The sequence below is a fragment of the Anomalospiza imberbis genome, chromosome 23, assembly GCF_031753505.1.
Source record: "Anomalospiza imberbis isolate Cuckoo-Finch-1a 21T00152 chromosome 23, ASM3175350v1, whole genome shotgun sequence".
NCBI classification, from domain to species: domain Eukaryota; kingdom Metazoa; phylum Chordata; class Aves; order Passeriformes; family Viduidae; genus Anomalospiza; species Anomalospiza imberbis.
In genome coordinates this window covers 2,672,978-2,695,383 of record NC_089703.1, presented here as the reverse complement: position 1 = coordinate 2,695,383, position 22,406 = coordinate 2,672,978, and the positions used below count along the sequence as shown (strand labels likewise).

At 48.4% G+C, this 22,406-nt stretch overlaps 2 protein-coding genes across 2 annotated transcripts; one reads left to right on the top strand and one right to left on the bottom strand.

Moving 5' to 3' along the window:
* The first annotated feature begins 302 nt into the window (after window positions 1-302).
* Window positions 303-5,943, top strand: SRM (spermidine synthase). Its single transcript, XM_068171796.1, has 8 exons — window positions 303-540; window positions 678-798; window positions 1,031-1,123; window positions 2,574-2,727; window positions 3,443-3,526; window positions 3,846-3,991; window positions 4,852-4,974; window positions 5,555-5,943. Exons 1-8 carry the CDS (start codon window positions 395-397, stop codon window positions 5,570-5,572), a joined length of 885 nt encoding a protein of 294 aa, XP_068027897.1. The 5' UTR covers window positions 303-394; the 3' UTR covers window positions 5,573-5,943.
* A 10,882-nt stretch (window positions 5,944-16,825) lies between these two features.
* LOC137461717 (guanylin-like) lies at window positions 16,826-22,100 on the bottom strand. Its single transcript, XM_068171405.1, has 3 exons — window positions 21,906-22,100; window positions 18,594-18,783; window positions 16,826-17,735 (listed from the first exon to the last, which is right to left on the bottom strand). The coding sequence occupies exons 1-3, from the start codon at window positions 21,978-21,980 to the stop codon at window positions 17,671-17,673; spliced, it is 330 nt and encodes a 109-aa protein (XP_068027506.1). The 5' UTR covers window positions 21,981-22,100; the 3' UTR covers window positions 16,826-17,670.
* Window positions 22,101-22,406: the final 306 nt, after the last annotated feature.

Sequence of the window (22,406 nt, the reverse complement as noted above, 5' to 3'; positions counted from 1 at the left end):
GATGCTCTCGCCAGTCGTCCTCGTGAAATCCAGCACAACGCATGCTCGTTACGTCCAACCCTTAAAACGCCCAAATCGGCCTTTTCGCTTTCCCCGAAAACTGCTGGCGCGCGGCTCCGCCGGCGGGGCGGCGCCGCGCCGAGCGCTCGCTGCCCGCGGAGCGGCGGCTGCGGCGGAGCGGCCCGGGCGCGCCCTTCCCCGTGGCGGCGGGGCCGGCCCCGCTCCGCCCGCTCCGCCCGACGTGGCTCGGCCGTCACGGGCCCCGGGCCAATGGCGGCGCGCGCAGGCGGGGGCGGCGCGGGGCCCTGCGCGCGGCTCCCGCGCCGGTGCGGTCGGGCGGCAGCGGCGGCCGAGCGCAGGTGGCCCGGGGGCGGCTGCTCCGCTCCTGTGCGGGATGGAGCGCGGCGCGGCGGCGCTGATCCGCGAGGGCTGGTTCCGCGAGACGTGCCGGCTGTGGCCCGGCCAGGCCATGTCGCTGCAGGTGGAGGAGCTCCTGCACCACCAGCGCTCCCGCTACCAGGAGATCCTCGTCTTCCGCAGGTGCGGGAGGGCCGCCCGGGGCGGTGGGTGGATGGCGGGGCCGGTCAGCGCCACGCGGTGCGGCCTGGCGGCGCGCAGAGGGGGCGGGGGAGCGCGGCCCCAGGCCGGCTCCAACCCCGCTTCCCCGCTCTGCCCAGCACCACGTACGGCAACGTCCTGGTCCTGGACGGCGTGATCCAGTGCACGGAGCGGGACGAATTCTCCTACCAGGAAATGATCGCCAACCTGCCCCTCTGCAGCCACCCCGACCCCCGCAAGGTGAGTGGTCCCCGGCCCCCACCTCGGGGTTCCCGCAGCCCCCTGCAGGGCTGCCGGGGCCTGTCGTGGGCCACTCGGGCGACAGGGGCCGGCAGGCTCTCGGGCCCCGCAGTTCGTCTCCGGGCAGCGTGGGCCCGCAGGCATTTCACGCCGCTCTCCTTTGGCCGTACAGCGGAAAGTTCCCCCGAGCCGGCCCCGCTGACAGCCTGCGTTCTGCCCTCTTCCCTGCCAGGTGCTGATCATCGGCGGCGGCGATGGGGGAGTGTTGCGAGAGGTGGTCAAACACCCGACCGTGGAGTCCGTGGTGCAGTGCGAAATCGATGAGGTGCGTTGGGCTTCCGGCTGCGTGCAGGAGCCCCGGGACCTCGGGGCGGGCGGGCTGCCCGGCAAAGCGAGCCCGACTTCACATCATCCACGGGAGCTGCGGTCTCACCTGCTGTCTCTCGTCAGCACCGGGCGCGTTTGCTGCTGGTTCTGCTGGCGTGACAATGACAGCGCCACCTCTCTTTGCCTTACAAGTCATCTACGTGGCAGCTGGCTGCCTCTTCCATGTGATTTCTTTCACACACATACGATTGAGGCCCTTCCAGGCAGACGTGGGCCAAGCACGGGATCTGGAGGAGTGCCCTGGCTTTGTGGAGGTGCTGCTTTTCCCTCTCCTTCGCTGCCAAACACAGAACTCCTGGCTCCTGGGAGAGGAGGATGGTTGCTTTGTTGAGCAGTCTCTTGCAACCAAAATCGGGAAATAAGCAGCAGGGATTTGCTTCTGTGATAGATGGGCCAGTTGCTTTAGAAATGTTCATAATTTTCTGTCTACTACAACAAACTTTGAAGGGAGGAAGTCACTACCAATTAGAGCACGTTGAGGCTTTGCCTTATTGATGCTGACTGTTCCGAAGTGAGCATCTGCTAAGAATCAGCCTGTGCCTGGTAACCTGTCTGCTTACAGAGGCCTCTAAGGGAGAGTCAGCGTTAGGACGTGGGCTGGTAACTCTGTCAGGCCACTGAAGTTTACTCTTTTCCCAGTCTTCCTCTCAGCCAGATTTATTTTACTTTACTGTAGTCAGCCTGATATTTTACTTTCGCAGAAAGTTTTGCTCAGAGTAAAGGTCTGTTAAGAACAGGAAATATGCTGTATGAGATTGTGTGCTCTGTCTGCCAGCTAAGTAGGCAAACGTCCCCGGTTTTAGCAAGCACTGCCTGACACCAGCATATTTTGTTTTTGCCAGCTGTGAGAAGCTGCTAGTGTTCAGTACAATTGCTGGGCCCGGGGCAGAGGCTGTCTAACGATTTTAGAGAGAAAACTTTATCTTACAGGGGGAGTGATATAATGGCTGCAGTGCAGAGATGGGGATATTTCTCATCTTGCATTCAGAAACCTGCTGGCATGGATTTACTTAGAAAGAAAAATAAATTGATTTAGCTGAGGTCACCTATGCAAGTGATGTTCTGTAGGAAAAAGGAGCACGGAGCAGTCTGACCTGTAATCATATTTGCTCAGTTCCTCAGGGAGATTTTGAAGCTCCAGGTTTTTGTTGAGTTTGGCATAGACAGACCAGCAATGTCACTGAACCCTGAGGCTGTAGGAAAAGGCTGAGAGTAGCTTGCTGGCTGAAGATGCTGGCAGCTTTTGTGGATTTCACTGGAGAGTCAGACTTGAGCTGAAGGTACGGAAGGAAATTACTCATTGTGCTGTCCTTCAGTCACAACTGCACAGTAGTCTGAGAAGCAGCTTCGTGTAAGCCTCTGACCCACTTGTGCTCTCTGTATTGCAGGATGTGATCCAGGTATCCAAAAAATACCTCCCAGGGATGGCAGTGGGGTATTCCAGTGCTAAGCTGACACTGCATGTGGGAGATGGTTTTGAGTTCATGAAACAAAATCAAGAAGCCTTTGATGTGATTATCACAGACTCGTCTGACCCCATGGGTAAGAATTCTAGCCATAAAAGGGCACTGTTTTCCACATACCTCCTTCATTTTTTTTTCTTCTGCCTACTTCTTGGAAGTTATGCCACTCTGCTGAGGATCCTTTCAAGTGAAAAGACTGTTGCCGACTTGGTTCTTTTAGTAGGGAAAGGGAAGGATGGAAACCATAAAATTGTATTAGCAAGCCTTCAAGCCAGCTGTTACATTTCTCTCCTCAAAATTCAGCTCCAGCAACTATTTCTTCTGGCAGAGTTGTTCCCTGAGTCCAGCAATCCCATGAGGGATACAGCACCATGCTGGCAAGGGTAGCTTTGCAAACGTGCCTGCTGATAAAGCAGTGGCTCACACACTGTTGGTGCAGCCCCTACCCTGAAGATAGCTGTGGTGAGGCTGCTGTATTTCTGAAGGGGGAAACTGGGGTAGAGAAGGACCAAATGTAGATGTGGTACCTTATTTTAGGAACCCATCAACAAGTCTGAGTCACCTTCAGTCTTGCCCTAGTTAACACAGAGAGAGGCATCTCAAAAAAGCAGTTTGGAGCAGGAGTTCTGCTTTAAAAATGCTTGGTGAAGCAAGAGGCAGCTGCTAAAACTTTGTTTAGTAGGGGACCTGGACTTGCTGTTTAGCAAAGCTAAAGTACAGACTCTTTTGCCCTGCTAGGTGCAGGCCGGGGTTCACCTAGGCTCAAAACTTTTCTTTATTCACCCTTCTCCCAGGTCCTGCAGAAAGTTTGTTCAAAGAATCTTATTACCAGCTGATGAAGACAGCCCTGCGAGAAGATGGGATTCTCTGCTGTCAAGGTGAGGATGCTGTCCCTGGGCAGGGGCTGATGCCAGACCTTTACATACCAAGTGTGAGGCACAGAGGGGACTCTTCTTGGGGAGATGTGATGCAGGGAGTGAAACATGTCATCTCCAGGTAAAGCAGTGGTTTTGATCTCTCTATGTCAGCTCATTAATTATTGGACTGGGCTTAGCAAAACTGGCATAAGGGTCTTGTCTCGTCTTTGAAACTACGTGAACTGTACAGGTTGAGACTTGGAACCACTGTTAACCTGGCACAGTTCTGTGCAGAGAAGAAGGGCAGCTCTCACCTTACATACTGACTTTCTCCCTGTAGGTGAGTGCCAGTGGCTGCACCTGGATCTCATTAAGGAGATGCGTCAGTTCTGCAAGTCTCTGTTCCCAGTTGTGGAATACGCCTATTGCACCATCCCCACGTATCCCAGCGGGCAGATTGGCTTCATGCTCTGCAGCAAGAACCCAGTGAGTATCAGGCACCTCAAGTGCCCTTTTCCATTCCCTAGGAGCCTGCCTGAGGCTGTCCCTTGCTGAGCTTGAGCTATGGCACTGAACTCTCCCAGCTGTGAGGCCTCAAGATTCTTGATGGGGCCTGGCTCAGCCAGCCCAGAGCTCCAGAGCTGCAATGCAGCCTGCTCAGTGCTGAATGAAGTGCAGAATTGACCAGTTGCTTTAGAAATGTTCATCATTTTCTGTCTAGTACAACAAACTTGGAAGGGAGGAAGTCACTACCAATTGCCAGAGCATGTTAAGGTTTTGGCTTATTTGATGCTGACTGTTACAAAGTCGGCACCTTCTGAGAATCAGCCTGTGACTGGTAATCTGCTCACAGAGGCCTCCAAGTGAGAGTCAGTGTCAGGATGCAGGCTGGTAACTGTCAGACCACTGAAGTTTACTCCCAGTCTGCTTCAGTGTGACTGTCAGAAGGGTTTGGGGTGCCAGCACTGCTGCTGCTGCACACGATTAATCCGGGATGCTGGCAGCATGCACTGTGCCAAACTTAACACAAACGTGGATTCTCCTTTGAAGAGCAAAGCCTTGTTTCTTGGATGCTCAGGCACTCCCACAGCTTCATCTGGCACATGGCTCATGCAGTCCGACCTCATGCACTGACATCTGTGCATAAGTGCTGGTCACAGGAGTTACAGAGCATAAACCCCAGCCCTGGTACTGGGGCTGCGCAGAACCTTTGACCTCATACTAGAACAGAAAGTTATTTGTTTTCCTGTGAGTCATCTCAGTTCTCTGCCATGCATCAGGGTGCCTGTCTCACAGCCTTTGGCTCCTTATCGAAATAGTCAGAGCTACCAACTTTGTTTTTGCAGAACACAAATTTCCGGGAGCCTGTGCAGCAGCTCTCGCAGCAGCAAGTAGAGGAGAGGAGTCTGAAATACTACAACTCTGATATTCACCGGGCAGCATTCATTCTGCCAGAGTTTGCACGGAAGGTAAGCCAGGCTGCCGCAACACCTCCCTCAAGGATGAGGTAGGAGTGGGAGTAGACAGGACTGAGGATTTCTTGCAGTACCAAGGACTTCTGTGGGCAAGTCAGAGCAGGACAGCATTTTGTATGACAGAGCAGAGTATGAGTCAGTCAGGGAAGACAAGAGTTCATTTTAGGAGCTGTTCTTTGGGCTGATGTGTCGTGCCTTGATGATAGATCATTCCTACTTCACCTACCAAAGCCAGGTCCGAGAGCCTGCAGAACTGGTGTTTCCCACTGGAAAGCTCCAAAAGTCTTAGATAAAATGTGTTTGTGATTTCTAGCACAAGAGAGGCTAAAGAAGGGATGTTCCAGCATAGTTCAGTCTTGCTTCTTGAAGGATAGTCTGTATTTCCACATTATTCCATCATATGCCCACTGGGCTGCAGCTGCAGGTTCCAGGAAAAAAAAAAAATCCTTAGAGTGTCTTAGGGATGAAAGCAAATGCCATAACTGTATTGCAGAGGTGGTGATTGATATTTCCACTGCAGACTGGTAGAGCTGTGGCAGCTCCATCCTGACAGCTTGTCTTTGGCTCTCTACAGGCCCTGAGCGATGTGTGAGACCGAGACGCTGCTTCCTTCCTTCAAGCTGGACTCTGAGGTCATCAGTGATGTGGCTGGGATCTTCTCAGCAGACTGCAGATTTGCTCTCCACTGTGTGGGATTGTTTAACCCTTGGCCAGCCAACATTCCCTCTGATGTGTTAAGGATGATGGGGCATAAGCCTGATAAGACTATTGAAAAGGTCCAGTGACTTATTGTGTGAAGTCAAAACTGTTCTTTCCAGTACTGGAAATGTAAGATGTCTTTTTCCTTTCTCTCCTCCCTGCCCCCATTCTAAATTCTCCCATCCCAACCACACCCCACAGCCCCCCAGCTGGTGTGATGTATTTAAAACTGACACATATTTCTGTCTGGTGGTCTGGGAAGAGTCCAAAGGGTCCCTGACTCAGCCTTAAGCACAGAGAGAGAGAAAGAGAGAGAGAGAGCTTTGTGCACAGTTGGCTCACTCTCTCCTCGTGGGAGCTCCCTGCTGCTGACACATTTTGACTGGTAACAGGTCTGAGCTTTTGCATCCCACTGCCCTCCTGTGACTCCTGCACTGCTCTGCAGCACAGCTGGAGAAGTCACAGTGCAAACTGTTGCCATTCACAATAGGTCTCCCTCCAACCCTGATGGAGTAGCAGTATTAAACACCAGCCAGGCATGCTGGCAGCAGTCTTGTGGCTTTTTTTGTTAAGGTTGTTAATTTTTTTATTGGGTTAGAAACAGAAGTGCTGAGGTGCCAACAGGCTGACTGCTGTTCTTATCTCTGCCCTCAGAGAGGTTCCAAAGAATGTTTTTCAATATGGTGACTGGCACTATATATATATATATATGAAGCAAACCTTAGCTCCATTGCCTGATGTTCAGTACTGGTGTTGGGGAGTCGGTTGTGCTGACAAATCTCTCATCTCAGTCATGCTGAGATGCCTCAGGTCTGGGTATTTGCAAGTCCTTAGGAGGCATCATTATTTCCAATGCTGCCCCCAGATGCATAAGTTGTTTTCCACTGCACACTGTAAGATGGATCTGCCTTCACCTCTTTACTTCTGTTCTGAAGATTCTGTACCCCTGCAGCCTGGGAATCACCCTCCCAGCACAACCTCTGTGCCACTGTCACTCCCTTGCACTCAATTAAACACCTGGCTGGGGTTAAGGTGACATCAGTGTGGGTCAGTGTTCTTTGGGGAGAGAGTGGGGGGGAGAAAACAGAGATCCTGAAGGTTTGCTGTGCTTCCAGGTGCACTCTCTAGTTGGTCTAGCTTCCTCTCTCACTTATCTTTAGGGATGATAAGTTATCATCAAGATTAAGCACTGAAGATCCCATTGCATGTTTTGTATTGTAGTGTAGCTGCCCAATAGCTCCTCCAGCTTCTCTCATCCTCTGTGCTGCAGACTCAGTACCTGCTGTCCAAGCTATTCTGCAGTCCAAATGCTGCCTCTGTTACAGTTTTCCAAGTGGTTTTCCAGCTGCCCATCTCCCTGCTGCTATCAGGTAGTTCCTGTCAGTCCTGGCCCCTGTTTTCCTCTGCAGAAACAGTGGTGGCTCTGAGGGCTGAACCACTGATCTCCAGCTGAGCATGCAGGGGAAAGGCACTAGGTGGCATCAGGAAAAGACAAAAATGCTCCTTCTGAGAGGCTTTTTGGCTTGGTAAGAGAGAACTGGAAGAAACAGACTTTAGCAAGGGTTGGGGTTGAGCTTTGCCATAATAGTGACCCTACAAACAGTGTAGGTGGTGCAGCCACTATGTGTTCACAGCACAGGATTTGTGGGGTCAGTACTCTCCTGCTTTCTCCTGTTTCTTATGAGACTGAGCACTTCTTTCCAAGTGTCTCCTTCTACCACCAGTATTGGTACAGTTTCTTTGTGGTCACAAGGGTTTGCAAAGCATTGCTGAGCTGCAGAGCTGAGTCTAGATCTCTCTATTCTTGTGTTGAGAAGATAACACCTATTTTTATCTTTATTGTCTGGGTGACTGTCTTCTTTCTCACACAAATAGTTTGGGTTAATGAAGCATTTTCATTGCTCAACTCGTGTGTTTTTATAAGGAGCAGACCAGTAATGGAGCCTACTTCTAGCTCCTCCTGTTTAAATTCCTGTGGGACCTGAACCTCACTTAGCCCTTCATCCTTGACAGAACAGTAGCTCTGGCACTTTCCCCTAGAATGGGAATCAAGACCAGGATTACAGTCTGGGAAGGCCTCAGAGCAGCAGCCAACTAATAACAAGTTCATGCCTTTCACCCATCCTTGGTGAGTACAACAATGCCCAGGAGGGAAAGAGCTTCCTCAAACCTGTTGTTGGACTCCACACAGCTAATTATTCCTTCTGGCTATTTGAGCTTTCTCCAAATACGTGAGTTCAGTGAGTGGCCAGTGATGAGAACAGAAGACCAGACTGTTTCCCATCCAAGTCACACATACTCTGTCCACGAGGCCCTGTATATAGTTCCTGAGGGATTCCGAGTCAATATGTTCCCCACAGACAGTTCCAAACACTTCAGTGCCTTCAGTGTGAGAAGGCAGAGACCAGTGCCTGGATCAAGCACTCGAATGAATGCAGCAGGAGAGGGAGCAGGGGCTTGTGCAGCTGTAGCTGATTCCACCTGAGCAGCTGTGAGTTTCAGGGCTTCAAAATCACCCCTGTGCCGAGCACTGCCACAGGTCTATGTGCCCTGGGAGCTGCTGGGATGGTGTTTGGCACCTGCAAGGCAGTTGGGTCTACAGGTCGATCATCCCTTCCACAGATTTGTGTCTGAGCTGTTATGCTGCAGGATGTGCTGGCCAAGGGATGCTGGGGGTTGAAGAGATACTGGAAATTTGGGAAATGGTCAACAGGAGGAAACTGTGGGGTCTCACATAGAACTGAGCACTGGCCACTTTTGCAGTGTGTCTAGGTGGGCAACTAAAATACGAACCTTTTTGAGAGTTTTAGCTGCCTTTTGCCTAAGGCTAGTTAAGCAAGACTCTTCATAAGCCAAGAGTCACAACGATGATGTTTGCCTAGACATGCTGCAGTCATGTTCCAGCATCTCATGAAGCCAGGAGTATATGAACAGGGATAGGCTTTGTCCCAGGTAACATAAAATGTAATGTCAGCCAGAGCAGGTGGAGACAAGCAAGGGAATGGAGCCTTTAGCACATTGTAGCCCATGGGATGGGCTTTAGCACATCATTGCTTAAGTAGCTCGGCACCTTTTGAACTCTGTCAGACTGCTCTGAGCTTTACTCACTGAACTAACTCCCATTTTTAGAAGCTCAGAAGAGAGTTTCAATAAATTGAGAGAGACCTCTCCCCTGTATCTCTTGAGCCCTTTAAGTCAGTTAATTGAGTGTCATATTCACCCAGAGCTAATATTATTGAGGCCTGGCTGAATTATTGATGGAGCTTGGCTGGAGGAAGAGGCTGCTGAAGAATAACATTCATCAGAACAGCAGTCTCAGTAAGCAGGCACTCAAAAAAGTATTAAAAAGTGCCACCAGGTTCAGGTAGAGGAAAGTTCCATTGTTAAAATGATGGGGGAAGAAGAGGGAAAAGTGTGGACAACATGAAATGACAGCTCAGGTCTAGCAGAAGAGCCAGACAAAATCTGTTAAAAAGTAAGATGAGAAATCAAACCAAGATAAATACCAAGAAGTCTGGGAAATGCTCTTTCCTAGTCATCTGTTGGATGAACTTTTCTGCTTTTATAATATGCAAAAGATGGGGAAATGGAGCCAGGGAATTGCAGTTATAGCACAGTGATGTGTGAAGCAGACACAGATGGAAGTGTTATTTCAAATGTTAGGGATGTCAGTGCAGTCCTTTCAAGGACAACAGCTCCATGGCTGATGGGGCTTGAAGGACTGCTGAAGCAGGAGATCCACAGCGACCCCGCAGGAGGCCTCTCCGTCGTACTTGATTGTTTGTGGGGTTTTTCTTCTTTTCAATCTCAATTAGCAATAAGTTAAGTAAAAAATCTCTGAGCTGAGACTGTTCCTAATAACAGCACTTGGAGGGGTACATGAGCTCGGGGACCCCAACAGAGGCAAGGCTGCCACAGGCCCACCAGGCTCAGCGACTCTGACTGTGTGTCTCCAGTAGCTGCTCCTGGATCTTCCCCCTTGCCCCCTTCAGACTCCAAGACCTCTCCATCAATTGGCCAGGGCCCTCTGAGCCTCTGGTAGCCAACTCCTCTGGTGCTCACACCCTCACACACCTGCAGACTCCTGGCTCCCAAGGCTCTAACCCAGCTGGTCAGCTCCTCTGGCAGGACACTCCTTGGGATCACATCCCCACAGCCCCACACAGCTCCAACCCCTGGCACAGCAGCCCTCCAGCCACAGTCCCACTCCAGGGGGCTCTCAGACCTCCCTGCAGAGGGAATAACCAGTCCCTGGCCCAGGAGAGGATTTAGGAATGGAGGTTGATGAGAAGGCAGGTCACAGTGTGCTGGTCAGGATCAGGATCACACTGCCCAGTAAGCTCTTTACACAGCACTGGCCACTCCTGTCCCCTGAGCCTTATTTTTGTCCTGTGTTTGTTCCTCTTCAAATTCCATCAACCCCTCCATTTCCCCACCTTTGGTTCTCCTCCTAAGCTTCCTACAGTAAATCTAATAAGATCCTGTACTTCCCTTCCCCTGCATTCATGATATTCCCTATATACCTGTGCAGAGAGAAAGGGAGAGGAGAGAGGTTGGCTGGAGGGACCTTAAACCTCATCCAGTCCCACCCCCTTCCACACCTTCCACTGTCCCAGGCTGCTCCAAGCCCTGTCCAACCTGGCCTTGGACACTTCCAGGGATCCAGGGGCAGCCACAGCCGCTCTGGACACCCTGTGCCAGGGCCTTACACCCTCACAGAGAGGAATTCCTTCCCAATATCCCATCCGACCCTGCCCTCTGGCAGTGGGAAGGCATTCCCTGTGTCCTGTCCCTCCATGCCTTGTCCCCAGTCCCTCTCCAGCTCTCCTGGAGCCCCTTGTCAGGGTCTGCAAATGCATGCAGGGTCCCCGATAGGTTCCTTTTGGAGATCTCAAAGCACAAAAGACACAGCAGGGGACACACCACTTTGCTTAAACAAAATGCACTTTTATTTAGTGCCAACAACTGTGATAGTGGGAGAGAAATAAAGAGGTAGAGTGAAAAATAGAGAAAGAGGGGAAGGGGATTATAGCTACCAGTCTGAAGAGACGAGGCCCTCGGAGCTTGACGAGATGCTCATAGGCTGTCTTCTCCAGGTGGGGTCTGGACAAAGTCCTCAAAACTCCTTCAGTCTTTTATAGGGTTCCTCAAAGCGGGTGGCATCTGGCCAAAGCGGGAGCTCTCCTGGCTACACGGTGGGTGTGGACTCGTTGTTTTGGGAACCAGTTGTAACCGTCGCGTCGGTGCAGGACCAAGAGTACAGGACCGAGGGTACAGGACGAACTGATTAGGGCTCAGTCCACCATGACCAGTCCATTGTTCTCGCACTGAGTTCCCATGGCATCGCATACCAGTCCTTAAGGCTGGGCAGACTTTCCACCTCAGCCAGGCTAGAGCTACTTTCAGGGTCTGGGGTCTCAGTCCTTGGAGACAGTCGTGAGGCAAACATGAGGGATTTTCGGATAGACCCTGACACCCCTTTAGGCCCTGGCAGGGGCTCTGAGCTCTCCCTGGAGCCTTCTCCTCTCCAGGTGACCACCCCCAGCTCTCCCAGCCTGGCTCCAGAGCAGAGGGGCTCCAGCCCATGGAACAGCTCCATGGGCCTTAGGGACTTTTGACTGGCAGTGACAAGGTTTTGGTCACATCTCCAATGTACATGGGATGTCCAGAGTTACCAGAGTACACTCCCTTGGCACAACCTGGTTTGCTCCTGGAATGCAACAGGAAGAGAAGTCTGCGTGTGGTGTTCTGTGAATTCCCCGCTCTCTGGTGATCAGTTATCTCTGCTGTTGACTTACCAGGGTTCAGACCTTCCGCCCTCCTCAAAAACAACCTGTTCAGCAGCTGGATTGCTGGAGTGGCACCTTTGTTATTCCTGCAAGTTCCGTGCTGTTCTCTGTGCCTTTGTGTGCTCACTCAGCCACATCTGCCGACTTCATTCAGAGCCATCACAAGAGCTCTGCTGAAGGTCTGAGTCAACAAGAGATCAAAGATGCAGCTTTAGAGCACAAAAAGCCAAATGACACCAGACAAGGGGAATTTAGCGAAATGATCAGGCAGTGGGTTCAGAATAATCATAAATATTTCTTTTTTACCAAAAAATATGCACCACACTTGGTACAAGCTTCCAAAATAATAATTAAAAAAAAAGTTCTTCCAGAGCTATAAAAAGCCAATGTGGCTCATGAGCAAAGTGAGACAAGAATCCTTGGAAGTTTCACAGAAGTGTCGCTGGATGTGCTTTTCTGAAGGATCTGGAAATAACACACCCTCCCATGATTAACCTGTCCCTCACAGTTGCCCCTTTCACCCTTTTCTTCTCCTTGTTCCCAGACTAAAGAAGTTCATCTCCCCTCCAACCTGATGTGCCACAGACCCCTCACCACCTCGGTCACCTTGCATATGATTTTCCAGGTATTTTTTCACAGGTATGCCCCAGGAGAGAGGTTGGACATCTACCAGGAGATATCAAAAAGTCAAAGATGCCTGGGACAGCTGGCGATTTCCAGGCACCAAACTGTGGGGTGTTTGCTATTTAAAGCAGATGAATGCTGACAGAGATATTGGGATTCACTGTGTCACCTCATCCTGTGGAAGAGCAAAGCAGAACATATACTGATCTGGTCAAAAAGCGTCTCACCATGACAGGAATGAAAACAACAATAAAATAACTTTATCAGAAATTCTGATTCCAGCCCCTGATAGTGCAAATATCCCAGGCAGAGGAGAACATGGCATTTGTCTTTCAGATTCTTGGGAAAAAAAAATAACAAGTTAAGATCTTGGAAAGATTTAAGAGTGTTTCTATCTCCACCCTGATATTTTTTATCAGAACATGCAAAATATTTAATGCAAATTCTCCTTGGGTGTGCCATTGCTTTTATGGACTTTTTATTGCTTATAAACCAAATCACGTCATTGCTGGTACTTTCTCTGACCCTTTAGTTAAAATGTTACCCCAAGGACAATCACATCTTTGTGTGCTCAGTGTTTGCTGAGCACTCCAGGATCCTTGGATTTGCGTGGGGTGGGAGCAGAGGCCCACGCAGGGGTAAGACCAATCCCATCAACACTTCCTGCAATCATTCTGCACTTTTTCCAGGAAAAGTACTGAAATTTTCTCAAAAAAGAGCTTTGTTTGAAATTAGCAAATACTTCTGTTCTTCTGTTTCCTAGGTGGGGGCAGGTCAGAATTTCACTGATATTAAACAAAAAAGACAAAAAGAAGGATGACTGAGCGCTGGAATGGGCAGCTCAGAGAGGCTGTGGACTCTCCATCCTTGGAGACATCCAAAAGTCATCTGGAAACGGTCCTGGGCACTCAGGTCCCAGGGAGATAAGACTGGATGACCCCCAGTGTCCCTTCCAACCTCAACTGCTCCAGGATTCTATGAAGAAATGGGTTTCAGCCTTCATAATTTTTGTACATTTGAAAGGAAGAAAGTTTTTTTTTTGCTGTTAACTTCTTTTCCTGCTTGCCTCAAATGCTGTCTGGATTTATCCCTTTATAGAAAATTAAAATAAATACATAAATAGATAAATAAATAAAGGCAGGGCAGGAGAGGAAAGAAGCAAGGGTTAACAAACATTCTGACATATAGGAAGAATATGGGCAAACTAGGACATGATAATTGCCAGATGCGTTGGAAGCCAGTGGTTAATGGGAATAGAAGCAGATAAACACAACATTTCTGGATAGAAGGGATACAGGGTAGGAATTTGAAAGAGGTGATGGGATTAGTATTTTAATAGGATCTAAAGCTGGTTGTCTGAGAACACTGGTGGCTAGAACTAGAGAAGAGAGTAAAAAGATGATAAATACATAGAAATTATATATTTTAAACTAAGAAAAAATATCATCAGTCCAAGGAATTTTGAGCTTCAGCAAAATAGAGGGAGAAATGGGCAAGGAAATCCCATAAGGACCAAGACAGTCATGGGGGAGGAATAATGAAAGCTGGATAAAGAGCCACACTGTAGAATCAAGGAGAAAAAAAACAACTTGCACTCCAAAAATTAGAGATAAGAGACTAGGGATGGTGACAGTAGGAAGGACCAGAACTGGCAGCCAATGAATAGAATAAATGGATATATCAGCCAAGACCTGGATAAATTGAAATGTGGAAGAGCCAAGCAAAGTGAGGAGAAAGGTAAGAGAAAATTTGGGGGGAAAGTGAGGCAAATTTAAGGGAGAACAGGCACAAAAGTCTGTGCATCCAATAATGGTGAGAAAGGGGGAAATCCCACCTTCCTGATAACTGTGGACATCATAACACAGAATTACACAGTGACAAAGGGATGGGAGGAATCAGGGGCTGGGAGTGGCAGGTGCTGGACACAGGGAAGAGCTGCCAGTCTCTGGATTAACCAGAACTTCAAGGAGCTCTTGGAATTACAGAACTGATGCAATTTGTCATCTCAGTGCTCAACAGCTGCAAAAAAACTCTACTGCTGGGAGCTGGCAATAAAGGAGTGTTAGGGTGAGTGAAATCTCATATGAGGAGAGGATAAAGATATCAGCACCAGACTGACGTCTGTCCTCTCATTAGTGATTAAACATTAATAGCAAATCAGAGAATCAATCATATCAGAGAATCCCAGACTGGCCTGGGTTGGGAGGGATCTTGAAGCCCATCCCATCCCCTCCCTGCTGTGGGCAGGGACTCTTTCCACTCCAACAGGTTGCTCCAAGCCCCGTCCAACCTGATCTTGGCTCCCCATCCCCACAGAGCACTGGGATTCAGGAGTCACTTATAGAACACAAGTGGAGAAAAGGAATGAACTTTTTAATAAGTGGAATGGGGAAAATAATGGATTTAGAAATAAGAAGGGTCTGTGAGGTAACACAAGCCTGATGGTTTGGTGAAAAATAAGGGAATCAACATGATGTTTTCTCATAATACAAATTACCCAATTGAATCACCAGTGAGACAATTCATTGTAGCTCATTTTTCAGGGACTGAGGTGCTGAAGAATCATAGAACCACAGAATGGTTTGGGTTGGAAGGGACACCAAAGATCATTTAGTTCCAGCCCCTGGCAGGGACATCTCCTCCTGGACCTCTCAGGAAGGGCTTTGCCCTGTTACCTGATGCTCAGAATTCAGGTGTGCCAAAATCACTTCTTTCTGATGTGGGATTTCACTCAAGTCAGCATTTGGGTTATAAATACATACATCAGGAGGTGCTGTCAAAGCAGGGAGATCCACCTGCTCCCTGTGGGGTGGGGGCTGGGAGCTGAGAGCAATCCTATCCCACAGCACCTGGGTGAGCTGAGCAGGGCAGACAAACACCGTCAGCAGGTTCAACCAAGAGTTCAAATTGGAAGGATTCATTGGATGAGGCAGATCTGAAGTTAATTTGGAAGTCAATGTGCAAGTCAAGGACCAAGTGGGGTCCAGGGACAGTAAAGAGGATCAGATCACCTGTGATCACCAGGCAGGTCCATCATGAAGAGACAGACCCCAGCTCAAGGCAGAGGGGTGGTGTGTGCATTGGGGTCCTGATCTCTGGCCACACACGGGTGGTGGGGACCAGCAGCCTTGCAGTACCTGGCTGTGGTGGAGAGCTGCACCCTCCAACACAGCCCAGAGCAGGTGCAGGACTCAGGTGACCTCAGGTCCTTTAGAGCTCCCTCAGTACGCTCAAGGCTACAATCAAGATCACCAAAAGACCTTAAAAATGCAGCGCAGAGTCTGGTCTGTGGGGAGCACCATCAGAGGCTGCTCTTTGAGGCCAGGAGCAGCCAGTCCCAACCTGCTGCTGCTGCTGGGTTGGTGGTGTGCTTCTGAGAATCTGTTAATCACAGCTCCTCCTGCAGAGCTGCCCCTGGCAGATAACAGATAGCTGCAGATAACAGCTCCATGTGGAACAGTATTTCTCTGATTGACCTCCAAACCCTCAATATCTCCACGGGGAATGCCAGCAGACCTTTCCAACCCCTAACAGTCCTGTAGGGAAGGGCAGCCAGGGGTGAGGGGGAAATGCTCTGCTGCTCTGAGTTGCTTATTTCAGAGCACGTACAGAGACATCTACAGACACTGTACATTTCAGTGGAGTGAAGCACATTGTGGGTTTGGGAGGAAATGTCCTTTAGGTGTTCCCAGTTCTGCTCATCCCTGCTCAGATGAAGACCTGCAGAACTGGGGGACCTGGCACCTGGACCTGCAAGGACCAAGATCAGATGTATGTGTTATCTACTCTCACCCACTCTCAGCTACCCGACAGCCAGGTTCTAATCCTGCTTCCAACAAGTCTCCCTTGCAAAATTCATAATGTCCTTCTCTACAGGAGTTGGTCCAAGCTGCTCTGCTGGGACCTGAGGATTTGTCACATTAGTTTTAAAGGAAAATAGGAAGTCCCTCCTGTATTTGGAGAAATAACTTCAGGTTTAAAAGAAGCCCCTGCAGTGTTTAAGTCAGGAAATCCCATTTCCTGACTTCAAGGCAGCAGGAAGAGCCTCAGTGAGGGACCCTCTCTTTGGAATTTGCTCTGGATGCATTTTGTCCTGAGGTGGTCAAAATAGAGGATGTAAGGAATCCTCTTCTACACCCTCACAGTTTTCCCGTCAAATGAAGTAGGAATTTATGCACCTCAGGATAATTTTCTAACATCAATTCTGGATTTAGGCTCCAAATTCCAGGGCTAAGGATACAGATTAGGTGCACTGAGAGTCTTGGTGGAACTTGCTGCGTTGAGGGCTCCATATATAAAAATGGAAAAAAATAGTTAAACAGTTACAAATAGGAGGGAAACATGTAAAATCTCTGATATGGACTTGCATCACCATGACAGACCTGGGGGTACTCAGCCTGGAGAAAAGGAGGCTCAGGGGGGACCTTCTGCCTCTCTACAGCTCCCTGACAGAAGGGACAGCCAAGGGGGTTGGGCTCTGCTCCCAGGGAACGGGGAAAGGATGAGAGGGAAGGGCCTCAAGCTGTGCCAGGGGAGGGTTAGGTTGGACATCAAGAGAAATTTCTTCATGGGAAGCGTGGTCAGGACATTGTTAAAAGATATCTTTTATTCAGAGAAGCCACAGACATGAACTGCCTTATATGGGGGGAAAGCAAGGAGGCAAGGAGAGTATCCTAAAACAAAATCCACCCCAAAACCCAGCAAAAACAAACAAAACAAAATAAACAAAATAATCCAAATTATTACTAGTTTTTTATTGCCTGTACAGCATATAAACATGGACAGATAATTTCTTCACAATCTTGCCACCAATAAATAAAACAACAGGCAATGCTTTCATTTCAGTGTGATTCTAGCACTGCACTTTGGAATTCCTTTCTCTCAAAGAGAGTTTAAAGAACCTTGATATTCCAGCCAGTGAAGAAGTGTTCCTGTGCTCCTCTACACCCATTCCCTAAATCAACAGCAATCAGTACAAGGAACAGGCTGATTTCTGGCTGTCAGAGTGTTCCTAAACACCGGGAATTCAGCTCGAGTTACTTGTTGCAGTTCTGCTTCAAACTCAGGGGTGTCACCTGCAGACAGGTGGAAGGGAAAGGGATCCAACACACTGGGAAGGAGGGACTGGGAAAGGGAATAACCCAGTGATACTGTGTGCAGGGGAGACCAAATCACAGGCATATATTAATGATTAGATACTACTTATTGGACATTAAATATTAGATATTAGCCATTAAAAAGGCTGCAGGGGATGCTGAGTTTCACACAGCTTGTTCAAATCCAGGCAAAACAGTGGGAAATGAAACCCAGGGCATTTCCATTCCAGTGTCACCCAACTCCTGCAGCACCTGCACCTCTCAGAGGAGTCACAGCCTCCGTGCTGGCAGATCTGCTCTGCTGGTGGCACCAGATCCAGGTGCTGCAAGACTGCAGGGATGTCCTCACGAGCAGGCAGCTCCAGCTTGGCTGGAGTGGGAGATGAAGCCCAGGAATATTGATTGGTGAACGTACATGATCTTGCCACAGGAATGCACAAACTTCCCAGCTGGACATGTCTTTTGTGGGGTTTTCCACCTTCTCAGAAGCAGCCGGCACAAGCAGCATTGGCACAGATCTCACAGAGGTCATCCTCAGCAGCCAGGCCTGCCCGGGAGAAAGGAGGGATTCAGTCAGATGCCAGGAGGGCAGAGCCACCTCTCAAAGCATTTGGAGACTCATTTGCATTCCTGCTTTATCATTTGAAAGATCCTTGTAGGTAGAACTGCTCTAAGTAAAATTAGCTCATGCTAAAATCTGGCTGAAGGAATGAAATCAAACCTGAATTCCTTGCGAAGCCATGGGAACATGTGGAAGCAAGAGGACAACGGGATATGGCAGCATTTTATCCTAAAGTGTCCCTTGTACTGGACAGTAGATAACTGCAATATAATAACTTTAAAAAGCAAACACTGCAGCAGCAGCCCATGGCAGAGGGACTTTGGACAAGGAGGAATGGCTTAGAGAAGGGCAGATTTACATGAGATATTGGGAGGAAAATCCTCCCTGTGGAGGTGGTGAGGCCCTGGCACAGGGTGCCCAGAGCAGCTGTGGCTGCCTCTGGATCCCTGGCAGTGCCCAAGGCCAGGCTGGACGGGGCTTGGAGCACCCTGGGACAGTGGAAGGTGTGCCTGCCATGGCAGGGGTGGCATGGGATGAGCTTTAATGTCCTCCCAACCAAACTATTCAGTGATTCCATTATTCTGCTCTGGATGAACTTTTGCCTAGTCACAGCAGTGGGATGTGCCCAGGGAACAGCTCAGCTTAGCCCTGCAGGAATTGTCCTTAGGTGGTTCATGGAGTCCAACCTTTGCAGGAGAAAGGGCAGCACAAAGGCAGCACAAACCCTCCCAGCTGCCCTAGAAGTGACACAGAGGTAATTCCACAGCTTTGCCTCCTGCTATTGGAATGTTTAAGGTTGAACGTTGTGGTAAAAATGAAAACTACGAAATATGAACGACATACTCAGCCTCCTAAAAACCATGAGTGCATCTTCCCTCTTGCACACAGGCCGGAATTCCTCAGGGAGGTGTTTTTCTTGGCAGGGGGAATAGCTGGCCATGGGAACCATCATGCGAGGGTTGATGCGTCTGTTGCCATCCATGAGCTCCTTCAGCTTCTTCACGGACTCCAGGGGGAATCTCAAGTCTCCATCCTGTGAAGAGCCAGAAAAAAAGAAGTGTCAGGAAGTCAGGCCTTTTGCAAATCCATTCCATTTCAACCAAGATCTCTCCTAAAAAGATATAGCAGAGGGAAAAGATGGTGTTGAAAGAAAGCCAAGAATAAACCTTTGTTGAATAAAGGCAGTGGACAGAGGGAGAATTCGGCCCTGGCTCATCCCCATGAGACAGACCCATAAAATCTGGGATAGGAAGATCCAGGCTGGGAATCTTTAGCCTGAAAAGAGAGGACTGGGAAATATCACAGAATCCTGGAATGGGTTGGGTTGGAAGGGACCTTAAAGCTCTCCTCATTCCACCCCCTGCCACGGGCAGGGACACCTTCCACTAGACCAGGTTGCTGCAAGCTCCATCCAGCACTTCCAGGGATATGTGGTAGAGATCTACACAATCATGACTGGAATGGGGATAAATGGGAATTTATTTGGTTCACTGTTTCTCCTAACACAGCAGTGGAAGTGTCAAGTGTTGGCTGTGACCTGGCAGGGTGTGACCACACAAAAGCAGCTCTTCCTTCACACCACACATTGCTGAGGGCTTAAACCCTTCACCCCAGGACATTGTGGAAAGTTTCCATTCATTTAGAATCACAGAATCTCTTGAGTTGGAAGGGAGCCACGGGGATGATTGGCTCCAGCTCCTCGCCCTGCACAGATGCCCATCAATCTCACCCTCTGCCCATTTAAAACTTGCTCACACAATCCATGAAAAACAAGTTTTTGGAAGCATAAATATAACACTTCTGACTCAAAATTTACACCAGAAACTTAAGGAAGCTGGGACGGGACTCTGAGAAATATTACTCTGTTTTAGTTGCTTCTCCCTGTTCATTGGTTAAGGGTTATTCCCTCAGTTTAAAGAGATTTCCCCTTTTTGAGGTCATAAATTTAAGTTGCAGGTATCGCAGCTGTTTAACCATGTGCACAAAGTCTGTACCCATCTGCAGATAATCCGAGTTTGGCCTAGAAAACAAATAAGCATTTTCAAACGGATTTATATCTGCTGTTTTAACATGGTTTCATGTAGTCAGTAAGGGGAAGTGGGAGGTTCCAACCCCATGGCACGGTTTGGAATGAGATGAACTTTAATGTCCCTTCCAAGCCAAACCATCCTGGGACTCTGGAATCAAGTAACAGCTCCGCATCCAAAGAAATAAAGTGCAGTGACTCTGATACAGCAGAAGACCAAATATTAGCATTTGCTTCACATCCCCATGAGTCCAATGGGAAATGGTGTGAGATAAGTGGGGAGGGGATTTGATTCTGGCTGGGGTTTTGGAGGTTTTTCTACAGTATCACATTGTTTTGGTGTTAAAGGTTTAAAAAACCCAATCAGACTTTGGATACGCATTTACTAAGTCAAAATCTTTTCTTTTGCAATCAGTTTATGATCTTAGGTTAATTTATCAGTGGAACTCAATGATCTTAGAGATCTTTTCTGAACTTTAAGATTTATAAAAGTTAATCAGGTACTGGCAGCAGCTGCCCATGGGAGTGGTGGAGTCACCATCCCTGGAACTGTTCCACAAACATGTGGATGTGGCACCAGGGGAAATGGTGGATCTCTCTGTGCTAGAGGAACAGATGGATTTAATAATCTTAAAGAGCTTTTCCAACCTAAACAACTTTCTCATTCTGTGATCAGCCCTGGCTGCCTATGAAAACTTCACTTTTCCTATAAAGGCAGCTCTAGATTCAGCTGTTGGTCACACAACTGAGAAGCAAATCCCATAGAACTAAAAAAAAAAGATGGATTTCCACAGGCACAGTTTCAGAGAAATCAGGAACTGGGAAGAAACCCTGAGATCTGCAGGTCCCGGGGACAAAAAAGAACACAGGAACAGCAAAACAGAGACAAAACCCCACCACCTCAAGTAAGAAAGATGTATTAGAGAGAGCTAAATTTGACATACTATGGGACAAGGAAGGGAAGTCTCAGGAACAATTTCAGGGAAGAAGAGTGCAAGCCAACTTTGTGCAGTGAAGAATCAAAGAATCAGTCAGACCTCAAAGACTTCAGGTGAAAGGAGTGCAATGCACTCAGAGTTCACTGCAATTACAGTGGGAAAAACATAGATTTAATGATAAACGAGAGAAGAATTCCAGCCCAAACTCCAGAGATGCACTTCCTACTCTTTTACACAACCTAGAAGCATCCATTCTCATTTATTAATAATTTTTTATGGCTACAAGTGGAAAATGGGGTAGGAAGCTGTTTGCTCCTCTGGAGACTGTAAATGTTGAAGAATGGTTTGAGAGGAAGGAATAGCTAAAACCTGCTACCTCTGGATATCTCTGTCATCCAAAGGACAAAAAAGAGGCTAGTCCAGGACACAAAGATACCTTATCCCTGGAAACCTGCTGCCCACACATAGAGAGAGTCAATAACTGTTTAACAAATATTCATTTTCCTGGTCCCCAGAGGAAATTGTTTACATTGCAATCAGACTGAAATCTCCACACTGTCTCTCAGGAGGAGTGCAGAAATATCCAAAGCTTTCCCAGTAACAGACCAGGGCACTGAAGTACCTTCTTAACCCCTTCCACATTGCATGGAGTATCAGCAACAGGCACTGTGTACTTCGAAATTTTCACAGAGGCTCATTTAATCACTTCTCTGCCTATTAATATCTAATTGGATCCAGCTAAGCTCTTCTTTGCCCTTTTTTTACAGGCTCCATCCCATAAACTCACAGATCATTTCCAAAAATAACTTCCTGCCTAGAACCATGTAACGCAAGGCAATTTCTCCTTTGTCACACCTCGTTTGCATCACTCTCTAAAGTCAGCACCTTCACCACATGTGGCTTTAGGTCTAGGAGAAAATTACGGGCATGAAACACCTCAGTCCCTAAGGGATTTCAGAGCAGAGATATGGCTGGAGAAGGTAAATAAACAGCAGCATTCAATGATACCTGAAGTGTTTTACAGAAGGAAAATCCAGAGTACGGGGAGATGCAGGTGGAAATCAAGGCAGAGCAAAGAAAAAATTCAGGTCTATTAATTGAGTTCAAGATTCCTGTTGCAACCAGAAGTTTAAAAAAGATCAGCATTTTGTTGAATTTTTAATAACAGCAAATGAAAGAGAAAAAACTTACCTGAACATAGACTGCCTGGGAGATGTGCACCAGGGCAAGGACTGCCAGGACTGTCCAGGAAAGAAAGCTTTTCATAGTGCCTGCAAAGCCAAGCCTCTCCTGACCTGGACAGATTTTATTTCCTCTGCCTCTGGCCTTTCTCTGCCTTTTTGTGTCTCTCAGACGTTCCCTCTTCTCCTGAGGTCTCAGACTGCCCAGCAGTCAGAGCTTTATAAAGACTTCATACAGCATTATGCTGGTAATCCATTAATCCAGACTTTCTATTGACATATCATAAACCCTGAGGGGACTCTCAGTTATCTGCTCAGTAGTACAGCTGGTCAGTCACACCCAGGCAGATCCTGGGATTTATGAGTCGCTCCCACTTTGAGGCACTGGCTGTGACACAGGCAGGCAAAATGTTCCAAACTGCAATAAATAAATGGTGGGGACTGAGCTCAGGAAACACCTGAAAGTCCCCATAATTCTGGCCACTTTCTGCAGAACTGGAAGTAAAAAAAG

Bases quoted from the DNA above. Each gene is read 5' to 3' on its own strand.
- SRM (XM_068171796.1), top strand. From the start codon at position 395: ATGGAGCGCGGCGCGGCGGCGCTGATCCGCGAGGGCTGGTTCCGCGAG. The intron at 2,728-3,442 runs GTAAGAATTCTA...CCCTTCTCCCAG, and splicing joins AGACTCGTCTGACCCCATGG to GTCCTGCAGAAAGTTTGTTC. The intron at 3,992-4,851 runs GTGAGTATCAGG...TTGTTTTTGCAG, and splicing joins TGCTCTGCAGCAAGAACCCA to AACACAAATTTCCGGGAGCC.
- LOC137461717 (XM_068171405.1), bottom strand. From the start codon at position 21,980: ATGAAAAGCTTTCTTTCCTGGACAGTCCTGGCAGTCCTTGCCCTGGTG. The intron at 18,784-21,905 runs GTAAGTTTTTTC...GGCTCTTCACAG, and splicing joins CCCAGGCAGTCTATGTTCAG to GATGGAGACTTGAGATTCCC. The intron at 17,736-18,593 runs GTATGTCGTTCA...TCTCCCGGGCAG, and splicing joins CATGGTTTTTAGGAGGCTGA to GCCTGGCTGCTGAGGATGAC.